Source organism: Cryptomeria japonica, chromosome 1, assembly GCF_030272615.1.
Source record: "Cryptomeria japonica chromosome 1, Sugi_1.0, whole genome shotgun sequence".
Lineage (NCBI taxonomy): Eukaryota > Viridiplantae > Streptophyta > Pinopsida > Cupressales > Cupressaceae > Cryptomeria > Cryptomeria japonica.
Window position 1 is genome coordinate 249733020 of NC_081405.1, and position 15246 is coordinate 249748265.

The 15246-nt window shown below is 32.7% G+C and overlaps 1 protein-coding gene across 1 annotated transcript; it reads left to right on the top strand.

Moving 5' to 3' along the window:
* Positions 1-1082: 1082 nt before the first annotated feature.
* LOC131856047 (putative methylesterase 12, chloroplastic) lies at positions 1083-2454 on the top strand. Its single transcript, XM_059207223.1, has 4 exons — positions 1083-1276; positions 1690-1830; positions 1923-2054; positions 2183-2454. The coding sequence occupies exons 1-4, from the start codon at positions 1169-1171 to the stop codon at positions 2450-2452; spliced, it is 651 nt and encodes a 216-aa protein (XP_059063206.1). The 5' UTR covers positions 1083-1168; the 3' UTR covers positions 2453-2454.
* Positions 2455-15246: the final 12792 nt, after the last annotated feature.

Sequence of the window (15246 nt, forward strand, 5' to 3'; positions counted from 1 at the left end):
TTGAGAGAGTTTTAGCAAGACTCAAATTTTTGAAAGCAGAATCTTTATCACCAATTTCAAGAGCTAACATTTCTCTCATTTCAATCCACAATCGTAGGTTTTTGAGAGTTTCCTAACCTATGGATGTTAGTGGTTTCAAACAACTTTGTTAGCATCAACTTGATATACATAATTGTCAAGTACAGTATGATTTGATATACATAATTATCAAGTCCAGTTTCCTAACCTATGGATGTTACTGAGATACTATACACATTGACTTTAATGGAATATGTGAATAATATGCTAAAGTAAAACCCCAATCATAATCAGAAGGGCCCAACTAGATTAAAGATGATTCTCACAATGAAAATGAGTACTTGATGAAGACTCACATCGATCTATGCATCAGCGTGTTAACATGTTGTTTATTTTTTCTTCTTTTGTATAATAGGACATTCATTAAGAACTAGTATCCATTAAGGTACTGGAATTTTGTGTTTCAAATGGTATTCTCTACTCTACCCTATCGTACTCTATCCTAGGGAAAAATATATAATACCCCACCTTAAAGGTTATATTTGCATCGCTTGATTAGACTAGGAAATAAGTGGGAAAGCTAAGGTATGAATATCAGTTTGATGAGACAAAGGACCTGATTATAAAGAAGGACTTGATTATAAATTATGCGACTAAGGAAGAAATTGTTAAAAAGAGAAATGATTGGATGTGTATTCACTTTGGTGAGAAGAAGAGATTGTCCCTTGATGCTAATTATAAAGGTGCATTTGATAAAATCAAAGACCTTGCCACTAGAATGGGATTAATGCTAACTAATGATAAAATCAAAGACTTGAGGAATTGTGAAATCAATGTTTCAATAGAAGTGTTAACCACAGTGTACAAATTTGTTGGCCTCTAAGAAATCTTAGGCAATCGCTCAGATCAAGTTTACAAGTTAAATGATACTCGTACGTAATGCAGTGTACATGGGTAAACTGCAGCCTTTAAATATTGCCATTCTACCTTTCATTTCTTGAACTTGAAGAGCTACAGCATGGAGACAAATATAGTTAAGGCAAAGGGTTGTCAATTTGTGATGGTGCATGGAGCAACCTTTGGGGGCTGGTGTTGGTATCAAGTTGCAGATCTTCTTCTCAAAGCGGGCCACACTGTATCTTCCATTGACATGGCCAGTGGAGGTATAGATCCTACAAATGCCGACACAATTTCTTCGTTACAAGAGTACAATCAGCCACTCACAGACTTCTTTACAGCTCTTCCTTCTGAAGGGAAGGTATGAATTTAGTGAAAAGTTTTAGAAGTTTTGGTTTGTTTAGGTGTTTCATAATGAATCTGATTTTAGTTCAATCATCTAAATAATTTTTTTGAAAAGTTTAAGTGAATTTTTGGTTTGTTTAGGTGGTTCATTCTAAACCATAGTAATAGATGAGTTCTATTAGATAAACAAATCTGATTTTAGCAGAACAACCTAAACAAATTTGAAGAATAGTTTGATCTAAGTTTTTATTTGTTAAGATGATTTATGTTAAATTATACTAATAAATGAGTTCTGTTGGAGAAACAATCTGATTTTAGATGAACCATCTAAACAAATCAAAACTTAAAATGTACTATTTAAATTCAAAAGTATCCATTTGTCATCGATACCAAGGATGCCAACTAATTTGTAGCTGTATGTCTGTTAAGGTTATATTGGTTGGCCACAGCGCTGGTGGATTCAATTTGAGTTTTACCATGGAGCGTTTTCCAGATAAAATTGCTGCAGCTGTATTTGTTACCGCCTTCATGCCCCTCAGCGGAACAACTCTCTCTGAGTTGATGAACGAGGTTTAATGAATTCTTTATCTTTCTACTAATTCCTGCACTGCTAACAATCTTTAAATTACAATACCATTTCTCTGAAAGTATATATTGAACAGATCGTATCCATAATCGGAGGCTTCGGAGACTCTACATTTTACTATGCAAATGGGAAAGAGAATCCAGCAACATCCTTCAAGTTTGGCACCCAGTTTGCGCGAGAATTTTTATCACAGAACAGTCCTTCTTGGGTAAATCACTTTAGAACAGAGACAGTTTGGTTGCAAATTACAAAAATATAATTGATTAATTGGCTGTGAATTATTCTGCTATTATGAAATTTCAATTGATGGGTAGATTAATATGGCACTAAATGCAGGATCTGACGTTGTGGGAATCGCTGGAAAAGAAATCTCCAATATGGCAAGAACCTCTTTTGTATACAGCTAAAAACTATGGAAGTGTTAGGAGAATATTTGTTGTGTCGAAGGAGGATAAGGTTATTGTGGAGGCGTTCCAGAGAAAGATGATTGCAGGGAATCCTCCACAAATGGTATACGAAATTGAAGGATCTGATCACACCGTATTCTTCTCTAAGCCTCTTCAACTGGCTGAGGTGCTCATGAAAATTGCTAATACGAGTGTGTGAAAGCGAAGCAATCTGCTGCAGATGGATTTTAGTATAGTTTGTAATATCTAGAAATCTTCGAATATACTTGTCAGATACAACTTAGTAATGGTTATCTTCAACTCCCTAGGCTAAATTCCTCTTGTTTAAAATAGTTAAGAAATTGTAATGGTTCTTAATACTGCAAAGGTGAAATTTGCATATCTAGGTCATTTTTATTTTCTATTGTGTATATTTTACTATAATTATATATTAAAAAGATTTTAATATTGTATCAGATTGACTTTATTTTATTTATTTATGTATTTAATTATTTAATTATTATTTAGTTTTGAAAGAGTTCATGGGTATGGAGGTGATCTCATAGGAATAATTTTGTTTTTTCGAAATTTAAAATTTAAAATTCAAATTTGATTTACTCAGTCTTTTTATCTTTCTATTTGGGTCATCTTGTTTATGCATCTTTTAAGACACCAACATGGCTAGAATATATTGTTATCTCTTGAAATATAATTATTGTCATTAAGATTTCTAGTCAAATTTTAAGGATTTCTAGATTGCTTTCTATAACAACAAAAAATATCAAATTAAAATTGATTTTAAATTTCTAATTTATTAGTAATTCAAATTTAATTTAGCTAAGTTAACTTGAAAATATAAATACAATATAACTAGCTATATTATTCATTTCCTTATTAGTTTAAGAAAAAAAACATTAATTAAAAATGAGGGTAATGAGAGAAAATTCAAGTTGAGTTTTCTTGAGTACTTGCATTTGATTCCTAAGTTATACAATTTAATTGAACAACCCCTAATAATAATATATTTTCCTAACCAAAATAATGTAATCTTCAAAGGAACTTAAAATCGGGGGAACTGAAATGAGAAAGAATGATGAGATTGGGAAGGGGGCCAAGAACTTCTTTACTTCTCTTCATTTGGCGGACTTTGGTCTGTATAGTCAATCTCAGAATGCCATCCTTGACAATATCCCTCCAACTATTAGCAAGGATCATAACAAGGTCTTGATAGCCATCCCTTCTGATGAGGAAGCTAAAAATTAAGTCTTTTCTTTTGATGGGAACAAAGTCCCGGGCCCGGATGGTTTTCCGTTATTCTTCTTCCAAACCTTCTAGGACATCCTCAAAGCTGATGTTGTTAAAGGTGTGCAAGAGTTCTTTGGGGATAGAATGATCTTAAAGGAACTTAATGTTACCTTCCTAGTTCTGATTCCTAAATGCCCCAGAGTTGATTCTATGGATAACTTCAGACCGATAAGCTTATGAAACTCTTTTTATAAACTAATTTCTAAAGTGGTTACTAGCAGGTTGTTAAGGATTCTTCCTCTGATCATTTCACCCCAACAGAGTGGATTTGTTCCAGGCAGACAAATCCTTGACTCTATCATTGCTATCCATGAAAACATTCATTCATTGGTGGATTCGAAAAAAAAAGGATTTCTAATGAAGCTGGATTTCTCTAAAGCCTATGACCGAGTGGATTGGAGTTTCTTGAGTAAGGTGCTAGGTACTTTTGGATTTGGAGTGCGATTCATTAAGATGATTGAACAATTCATCTCGACCCCTTCTTTTTATGTCATTGTCAATGGGGTGCCTTCCACTTTCTTCAAACATTCTAGGGGTATGATGCAAGGGGATCCTATATCCCCCATACTCTTTATTATCTTGGCTGAATGTCTAGGTAGATTTATCAGCAACTCTATTTCTAAGGGGCTACTCTATGGTATTTTGCCTTCTTCTGGTTTTAGAGCTTGCACTCATCAACAATTTGTTGATCTTACCATTTTAATGGGATCGTTCACTATCAAAGAAGCTTCCAATATGAAGAACCTTCTCAACACTTATAGTAGGGCTACTAGTCAAACCATCAATTGGGAGAAAAGTTCTATTTTCTTTTTCAATACCCTAGAAGACAGAAAAATTAGAATGGTTTCGATCCTTGGTTGCCAAATTGGTAAGCCTATTGCTGTCTACCTAGGCCTCCCATTGGGATTGAAACCCTTGGAGTTATTCTGGAATAGTCTTGTTGATAGATTCAGTAGAAAGCTAGCTGGTTGGAAAGGGACCCTTCTTAGTCAAGCTTGGAAAGTCCAACTCTTAAAATCTTCCCTCCAGAGTCTCTCAGTGTATGCTCTAAGCCTTTTTAAAATCCTTGGCAAATTTGCTGATGTCATTGAGAAAATCTAGAAAGCCTTCTTGTGGTCAAGAGTGGGGGAGAAGAAGAAAATGTCTCTCATAGCTTGGGAAAATGTTTGTAAGCCTAAAAAGAAGGGGGGCTTGGGTCTTAGGAATATCATAACTTTGAACAAAACTCTCCTAGCAAAACAAATCTGCAAAACTTATCATGAAAAAGGAGAATGGAAGGATATCTGGAAGGCTAAGTACTTAAGGAAAGATCCCACCATCAAGGAATTCCTCGTCTCAGATTAGATACCAGGTGGGTATTTCATTTGGAATAGTGTTATCCAGGCTAAATGTATTGCTAGTCTCGACAATGTCTAGGCCATTGGTGATGGCAGGAAGGTGGACTTTTGGGATGATGCTTGGATTGGAGGAGCCCCTCTTAATAAGCTAGCTTCACATACACTCATCCAGAATTGCAAGGAGAAGATAGGTACCAAAGTGGCTGATTATTGGAAAGATCAAATGTGGGTGGACCTCAGACCCATTGATCCCAAACTCAAGCAGGTAAACTTAATGATCAACAATGCGATCTTGAATTCGAGAAGGGAAGACCATATGATGTGGTGTGGAACTTCATCTAGAAATTATTCAATCTTCTCTATTGTCCTTTTACTAGCACATTCGCAAGATCCTATTCCATGTTGGGCCAAGGCTTGGTATCCAAGGTTGACTCCCAAAATCAACATCTTTTTGTGGATCCTTCTGCAAAACAAGATTCTTACTATTGACAACTTAAGAAAGAGGGGCTTTTGTTTCCCTAACTGTTGCTACCTTTGTCTTAATAATGAGGAATCTATGAACCACATCTTTTTACACCGTCCTTAGACTACTCCTATTTGGGGGATGTTTTTTCAAATGTGGGGGCTGAATTGGGTTTTCCAAGAGGAGATACAAGATTGTTTCAGAAGCTGGCATTATTCCACCAATAACATCACCTTAAGAAATTTTTGGAAGTTCTCTTTTGCCCATATCCTCTGGGGGATATGGAAAGAGAGAAATAATAGAATATTCTAAAATGATACTAACACCTTTGAAATGGTTTGGGTTAAGATAAAAAATAACTGTGTTGAGAATGTAATGGCTAGGGGAGTGCATAGTTGTACTAGTAAGGGGGACTTTGATGTTCTCAAAAGATGGAATATCCCAACCTCTTTGAGCCCTAACATCTGCCAAATTAATAGAATCTTGTCTTGTTGGTCCTTTCCCCCTAATGAGTGGTTCAAGGCCAACTTTGATGGGGCGGAAAAATGAAATCCAGGTCCATCTGGTTGCAGTAGTGTCATCCAAAATGGGGCTGGGTTTTGCACTAAATTGGTGGCCTATCCCTTAGGTATTCAAACCAATCATATGGTGGAAGTTATAGGGGCATTTCAATCTATTAAATTGGCCTCTAATTTAGGGGTCAAAATGCTTTGGTTGGAAGGCAACTATACAAACATCATTAACTACCTTCTCAGTAATCATCAACCTTCATGGACTATCAAGAACATCATTAAGTTAGCCAGAGAGCTGATTCAGGGGTTTCAAAAATGCCACATCATACATGTCTATAGAGAGGCTAACCGGAGTGTTGATTGGGTTGCCAATGTGGCAGTATGGAGCGAGATAATTATTGCCTGGAAAGGCAAAGGGGAGCTACTGAGTGTGGCACGTGAAATCTTAATTTATGAAAGATTGCATGGTAAGTAGGGACAAATTTGATATCATTTCCAAAAGTGTAAGTAGATGTTGTGGCAACACGCGCTTGTTCTGCAGGGTATCGAGAAGGAAGTACAACAATCATTGTAGGTTAACTTTGCATTCTTTATGGGCATTTTTATCCCTCTTCAAAAGTAGCATCAGAAACTCCTACAAAATATGAACTGGTTATCACAAAGAGTCTGATGTGAAGAAAGGAATCAGGTGGGAGCTGCACATTATTTATATCAATACGATCATGGGGGTTAAACGAAAGAGAACAGAGGCTACCACCATTGAGAAATGAAAGAGTCATTTGCAAGTCTGGGCTATCCTTCAAGCTTCCAAGATGACATATTTTATGGAAAATATGCAGGAGAAATGATCCAAAATCACAAGAATCTTCAAGAAGGGTTGGAATGAAGGGATGTAAACCATTGGAAACAAGATGGTCAAGGTGATCGAAACTATGATTGCAGAGGCAACTGCTCTTCTGATGGAGGGCATCAAGTTTTACAGGGACAGAAAGATATGAAACACTTCCGTTAAGAAATTTCCAAAGAATGAGGAGGAAAGGGCTAGACTGGTGAAGGGTAGCCATACCTACTTTTCACCGAAGGTAATTAAGTTAATTTGGAGAAGGGTTTTGCTTTCTATTATGGAGTTTATCACGCTTGATGGTAGATACACTAGGGTTTATAGCTACCACTTTGCTTTACTTAATCATTTTAAGCATAAAGATAAAATTTCTTTTCCATATTATCTTTTATGTGCCCTTAATGCGGGGCTCAAGGATGCAATTTACAACCCCAGTATTAACCCTACCATGCACAAAGGTTTGATGGTGATTCTGTATAATCACATCAAGAACATGACTATCCAGTTGAATATAGCTGAGATTTCCTAATCAGATGAGGATTTTGATGACTCTGATGAGGAGGAAGGCGATGGCTATATTACAGAAGCTAAGACAAAGGACAACCCTCAAATTTTTTTGGTCAAGAAGAGGAAATAAAAAACAGAGTAGGGGAAACATAACAAAGGGTTTTCCAAAAAGAAGTAGAGAGGGGAGGATGATAGTTGGTGTGAGGAGGAATAAGGGACTAATAATGACATGGACACTAGAAGTGAGGGGGTCCAAACCCTTGTGAGACCGAAGCAAAAAAAGAAGACTTCTAAAAGAAAGGAGGCAGACACCAAGGACCGGTCGCCTCTCAGGATGGATTTAAAGGAGAAGGGATTAATGGGGGAGGACATGGCAACAAAAGAAGCTTAGAGCTTTGAGGATAGGGAGGTTAGCCTAGAAGTTAATCTTAATACTACTGGTTATAAGAACCAGGAAGAGCATCACTTCAGTATTGATCTCTACATCAATAATGGAATGGAAAGCCTAAAATAGGTTCTTAGCTGGGTGCATAAGGAAATTGAAGGCATCAAAAACAAGAAAGCTCAAGAAGTAGGGAAAATCAAGAAATTACAAGCTTTAGGCTTCGGAAAGTTCAATTCGCTTCTGGAATGTCTCAGTGAGCTCACCAAGGTGATTGGTAATGATGAGGAGATTATCAACACCAATCGCAATAGCTTTCTTGGCCTGGAAAACCAAGTAGGAGAAACTGAAAAAGAGACTTGATGGTATTGAGAAAATGCTCAAAAAAATAGGGGAGAAAAGCCACAAGATTCTGAAGGTTTCCTTGGGCAACATGAAAGCCCTTATCTGCAAGTTGGAGAACTACCAAGGGGATAAGGTCATGATGGGAATTATTGATGTTAAGGATGACACCCTAGATGATAGGGACATGGGGCTAGGAAGAAGAATGAGAGAAAGCACTAAAAGGATGCAAATCCATAGTAAGGAAATCGAGGAGATTAAGCAGGCATCAGACAATATGGAATAGATGGAGCTTGAAGCGGCGGAGATGCTTCAAAAATTAACCTAAGCTTGGACTACTATTAGTATTTTTTGGTCCATAATTTGTGTTCTCTTTTTTGCTGGCATTTGGTTCGTCATCTGTCTTTCCTTTGTTTGCTATCTTTTTGTTGTGTTGTAATGTTTATCTTTTGATTTTCTGACTATACTAGGTTTCAGGGGCCCATCAAAACCTATTTTCCCATAATAAAAAACACTCATATTTTAGGTTATAATTTAATAATTATATAATATATGACATACAAATTAGACGTTAAATTTCATAGATAGAGCATCAACATTTAAAGTAACCATTGTTTCATCTAATGCTTGTAATTGAATTATTGATAGATATAATTTAGTTTTGTTGATTCTTTTGATACAAGTCGATCAAGTAAAATCAACAACACTCTACTTCCATTATAAATAATTGATCAACTCCAAAGTACCTTTCTACAAATTGTTGAAATATTGAAGTAGCCAAGTGGTCTTTATGATTTGTTTAACAAGGAGCCTATGTTGCTAAAATGGCAAGATAGACAATTCTTACACTTAGAGTTAAATGTATTCAAATAATAGAGTTTTTAAAATATTTTAATTAAAAGATTCTAATCTAGTTAAAATATACCAATTTTTTTAAAGAAAATATGAAATGAAGTTAATTTTTAAAGGAATGAATAGTAAATTTAGATAGGCATTAGTGCTCTTAGTTTTATCCCTAATTATAAATGGTCTAATGAAATTCAAACAACCTATAATATATTGTTCAATATTTAGTTCAATCAAAAACATTATAAATATACAATTTTGAGCATTTTTAATAAAATATGCGAGTTTGATGAAGAAAACCACCATATTATATACATATTTTTAACACATTAACCTTAGTTTTACACTCTAACAATATTCCATCAAGTTATTCAATTTAAAGAGCATAAAATGCCAATAAATTACTTTGAGTAAAGAGAAAATCTACAATAAATAGTTATGATATGAAATGAGCTAATTACAACTTTAAGCATTGAAAATCCAAGATTTTTTTTTTTTTAAGTTATGACCTTTGATGATGTTTCTTAAAGTGACATATATACTAGAATAATGGGTACCTAACACTACCTCTATAAGATTAAGTAGGCTTGGATCCTAAATTAAACCTTTGGCCCAAAATTTATAAAGTCATTTTTGTTTTATATTTCAGTCTAAAAATTAAATTACATATTTCCTTAATTGGGCATAAGAGACTAACACCACTTGGCACTTGGAGTTATGCTAATAACTGAACTACCATAATGAATTACAAAGAACATATGCAAAAAGATTATTTAATTGTATAATTAAAAGAGCAATAAAATCCTAACTCAATGTTGCAACTATAGATCTATAGGTCTAGGAATTGATATTGAATTTTTTAAATACCTTTAGAGCTAAATAATGCTAGGAGTGATAGTGCAATGAACTCTTAGGTAAAAGTACAAGGCTATGCCACACTTTTGACTAGCTTATCAACACAAGTGAATTTGAGCACTTCTAACTAAAAGTTAATTTTAGTAAAAAATATAGCTAAATATGTCCACAACTTTTCCAACCAAAAATATTCACTAAATCATATGTAGCACCACTTTAAGGCCAACTTCAAAAAAGTAAAATTATTAAAAAAAAGGATGTTTCAATAACTCTTACTCATGCAAATAACATTTCTAAAATTGTAATTTAAATTATTTTTTCTAAATCTATAAGTGTACTTTTTAAAAATATATATTTTAATATTTCAATCATATTTTATATTTTATTTAGATATTTTTACTAAAACTAGCTATCAACACAAACATATCCATTGATGATCATGTAAATAAAAAATACTAAAATTTATTAATTTATTTTGAAAATAATATTATGCACTAGATAGGAGTAATATTATTATTCATTATTTATTAATTAGATAGGAGTCTAGGAATTGATCTTGGAAACTTTTTAATGCCTTTAGAAGTGAATTAAGGTAGCAATAATAGTGTAACAAACTCTTACCTTCTTAGCACTTATGAGGCTTTTATTGAGCCAATCAACAACTTTCTTCATATTTAGAATACGAGTCTAGAAGACATTTAGGTTCCATTCCACACTCATTTATTCATGAATAAGCTCTTGTATAATATTTTTCCTAGTACTTCCAGTGAATCTCTTGATGATGGTACTAGTAGGAAAATATTTTCTAGGATTATATTAAAATATTCAAGGAATGAACTTATTAAAAATTTTAATCTTATTTGACATTACATTTACATGTGTCTTCCTTATAATGAAGTTTCCTTCGCAAACCTTCAAAACTTTATTATCCATTTAGTATGATTGGTGAGCTTAGAGAGGAAATAAACCACTCTAGATTTATATTTGAGTTTCCATATGGTAAAATATATTTCCTTTGTAACTTTAAAAATGAAACATTGGTAATTTTATAAGTTACATTAGGTTGTACTCTAGTAATAAGAGCTCTTCTTAAAAAATTTCATCAAAATCAACCATTGCATGGGATTAGTCATTTATCTTACAATAACATTATATGGCCTCTTCAATCAACCAATTAATTTGTATCTTCACTACATCCCTCAAAGAAGAGGTGGCACTTATTGCACACACAATATTTTTTTTCCTTATCTAATGCCTTGATGATGAGAGGGATAGGTACATTTGAAATATATAGGGACTATAAGGCATCTAATTTATGTAGGAATCTCCCCACTCGATCCTTTAGTTATTCTTTAGTTTTATCATTCTTGCTCATTACTCCTTAAAACTAAGCACTTCAGTTTGGAGAGACTTGTCAATGGTCAAACTGACACATGCAACACAATTTTAGAAAATATAATTCGCCTCTATTGAAAAATATAGTAGATATGAAGATCTACCACCTTCAAAGGTCTCAAAAGCCAGTTCACAATGATACTATGCAAGAAAAGTGATTAGTGTGGTTGTTAATTCAAGGGGTGTACTGATGGTTTCCTAGTTAAATGCAAATTTAGATCCCAATCCAAAACTATTCTAACCAAATGATTAAACAAGGAGAAAAATATGAATGGGATACAAGAAGATGATGTAGATGCAAAATCAAACCTCTATCTGACTAAAAACATAAAATATTTATTAACTATGATGTTAAGATCGGATTTACACAATCTGTCATTTTAATAGTGAAATATCTAGAGGAATTTAATAAGCCTAATTTTTTATTCATTTCTCACTATAAATTAGAAACAAATAAAAAAATTCATTAAGTATACTTATCATCTAAGCAATCAAGAATGGAGATTCAAAGTTCAAATATTATACCATATACATGAAGACCAATTTAAAAAATAGAAACTATATTAGAAACATAATTTATTATTCTCCAATCAAGATACAATCCATTAAGTACAAAAACAATACAAATTTTGATTTCTATCTATCCAAAATATCTTCAATTATAGTAACATATAAATATAAAGCTATTCTAAAAACCCAAAATGACTAGAAGCTAATTTTGCAAAATATCTCACTTCTAAAATACTTCAAACAATCTATTTTATAACCCCTCAAAATGAACAACATTTTACATCTTATAGAACCAAAATGATAAATCTCCTTTCCCTCAAACTCCATTTAATGGATAAATCAACTTGGTAATTGTAGTGATGTCAAGGTCAGAATTTGACTCGCTTTGAATTGCCAAATGCTATTTAATCCCCCTTGACTACCTACGCATCAAAGGTGGAATAATTAATTCACCAAAATTAATGTCATTAAAATTTACAAAACTTTAACTACATTTCATTTCTAAAATAAATCCATTTATGATGATTTTAGAATCATACAAGATCGAACTTTAATAAAATTTTACTCTATAATAAACCCACTTTAATTTAGAAAAGTAATTTTTGTTTTCACTTAAAATCACCATGAAAATAACTCACTTTAAACAATTGAGATTGATGTACAAACATGGATTGAGACTTGAGCTGACCTTGGGATTTTTATTCTAACTTGTTCTTTTAGTCCAACACAAGTTCCTCTTTGGGTGCAACACCTGATGGAGGACTTTTACATTACTTCCATTCTCAATGGAAATATTTTCTGGTACCATGTCTCATTGCTTCATTCAAGCTTTCTCATTCAATAGAGGCCTACATTTAAATTTGGTCTTTGTAGAATCAAATAATTCCTCAATTCAAGCAAATGTAAAGGGAATAATAGTGAACCTTTTTACCATGATACTTTAAATCATATGTTTTGTAACCGATATATCTAAAGCTACTAAGATCAACTCAAAATTCAAGATCTCTTTGTAAGGATGCCTCATAGTTAATCTTTTATAGAATTCGACCTAAGATACTAAATTGCAATCAAATGAAACATGTTCAAAACACTAGGATGAAATAAACAAGCGATCCACTATGAGGAGTGCAAACACATGGGTTGAGGACAAATTTGATTTATAGATTTATTTCTTCACATGCAATCAAATTCATTTGTACTGAAGAGAGTTATCCTTTAAGCACAATGCACCAATTGGGTATTAAAAATTTGCACCAAGCAATGATAGTTTAGAGAACTTGGAGAAAACGAGACCGAGCCAGCCACTATTTCAATATTTCTCTTCTAGAGGAATGAGGTAGAGGAAAAACAAAGAACATAGAACAAAGTGAAAATAATAGAGATAAAATTAAAAAGTTTTATTGAAAAATTTATAGATTCATATATCTATTATTTCATAAGATAGAGCTACTCTTTACATCTTCACACACAAAACAAAACAAAATTTCCCCTATTCTCAGCTACTTCTTTTCCTCCTATAGCTACAACAATGGAATTTTTTACCCCCTATTTTTAGCAAACTTCTAACATATTTGAAATGACTAACCTCTGTTATGTCTACTGACCTACTATTGATACAAAATAATATCAAAGTAAAATTTCTAGACTCTTCTTTCTATTTTTTAATACATTTTTATTCAATATTGTCTCTCCTCTATTAGTATGCACAGTAAAAGTAAGGAAATTAGAATGTTCAAGAAAGTTTCAAAGAGAGTTATGGTGAAGTAATGTCAATATGTATAAATTTCTAGGAAAGTACTTAGAGATGGCGGAAGAGAGAAGTGTTCAAGAAAGGTAGTAATGCAGGTAGTTGTGATTAGTCCTCAACACTCTCCCTTAATCACAACTACTATCATCTATGATACGGGAACACAGACAAAATTTTCCTTTCCTAGTGCCTTGGTGAAAATGTTTGCACATTGATCTTCAGACCTGCAATGTTCCAAAATATTTCTATATTGTTGATCAACTACTTGATGAAATGATACCTTGTGTCAATATGGCTACTTATTTTGTGAAAATTAGGTCCTTTGACAATGCAATAGATAAATTATTTCCACAATAGATCTTTTTTACCTCTTCGTGTTTGTAACTTAATTCTTTCAATATTCTTCTCATCCAAATTTCTTAACAAACTGACCCTGTAGCTGCTACATACTCTACTTCAACTGATGAAATAGTAACAATCGGTTGTTTCTTTGAAGCCCATGATACTAAATCTAATCCAAAATAAAAAAAATAGCCACAAGTGCTCTTCATATCATCTATACTCCTTGCACAATCACTATCATTGTATCCTATCATCTTGAAATCATTTCACCTTGAGTAGAGTATTCCATAGTTCCTTGTTCCACTAACATATTTTAAAATTATTTTGGCTACTTGCGAATGTGAATCTTTTCGAGACTCCATAAACCTTGAAATAAGGATAACTACAAAAATTATGTCTGATCTTGTGGTTGTTAAATACATGAGACTACCAATAGGTTTTTTTTTACAAACTTGAATCAACTTTAGATCCTTTATCATCCTTTCTCAATTTCAAACTTGTGTTAATAAGAGTTGAGACTACTTTGCGATTAATCATGTTAAACATTTTAAAATGTCAATTGCATACCTATATTGTGAATTAATTATACATTTCTCATTTTGATTTACTTCAATGCCAAGAAAGCATCTCATTAAACCCAAATCAGTCATCTCAAATTCTTTCTTCCTAGCTGATTTGAACATACCAATTAATAAACCACCCATGAATATTAAGTCATTGACCTATAAGAAAATAATTATGATCTCACATTGTTGATTAATCTTGGTATAGAAATTAGGCTCACTCTTGCACCTATTGAAATTATTTTGTAAAAGATAAGAGGGTGATCCTACAATACTGGGTTACATTTTTTTGTACATCCTAATTTTTGCCAAAATCATACATTTTTTAGAAAAGGTAATGATTTAAGCCTTGATAGGTCCCATTTGAAGTAATTAATTGAAGAGAGTTAGACCAAATCCTCTTAGATAAAAATCAATTAGATAGAATCTTTCTACTTTTAAATCATGCATGCAATGGAGTCTCCTTTGCACCTATTAAAATAATGATAAAAAACCACCTTTACATTAGCTTTTTGGAGGTCAAATGAATTCATTTAAAAGTTTTGTTATTTTAAGTATGTATTACTTATTATAAGCTTTCCAAAAAGTATAAATTTTAAAATATTTAATTTCATTAATATATTTATGGTTTTTATTTCTTTCGAATATAGGTTTTTCATCTAACATTAAGAATTCTGTTTCACACATGTTGAAAATTTGAAAAATAGACAAAATGTTTTACAAAAATATATTTTCCCTAGGTATTGATATCCTCATTTCAACAAAAAAAGAAGAAGTTAATTCAATTACATACAAAAAAAATTATGCATTATGAAATACACCTCTGTCCAAACTAAAATTACTCTAAAATAAAAAATTAAAGAGAAAAAATAAATGTAACGAAGATAATGAAAAAATATCCATCCACTATATATTGGTGTGACAAATTTGTATTTTAAAAATTAGAATTTCCTTCTTGCTATAAAATAAGTTATGCATTATAGAGTAAATGTCACTTCTGAACAATATTGATTTCAGTGTCAAGTTTGGCCACAAAGTGTAACCTAGTATTGTGGTATCACCAAAGA

Coding starts and splice junctions, on each gene's coding strand:
- LOC131856047 (XM_059207223.1), top strand. CDS start 1,169: ATGGCCAGTGGAGGTATAGATCCTACAAATGCCGACACAATTTCTTCG. Junction 1,277..1,689: donor CTCTTCCTTCTGAAGGGAAG/GTATGAATTTAG, acceptor ATGTCTGTTAAG/GTTATATTGGTTGGCCACAG. Junction 1,831..1,922: donor TCTCTGAGTTGATGAACGAG/GTTTAATGAATT, acceptor TATATTGAACAG/ATCGTATCCATAATCGGAGG.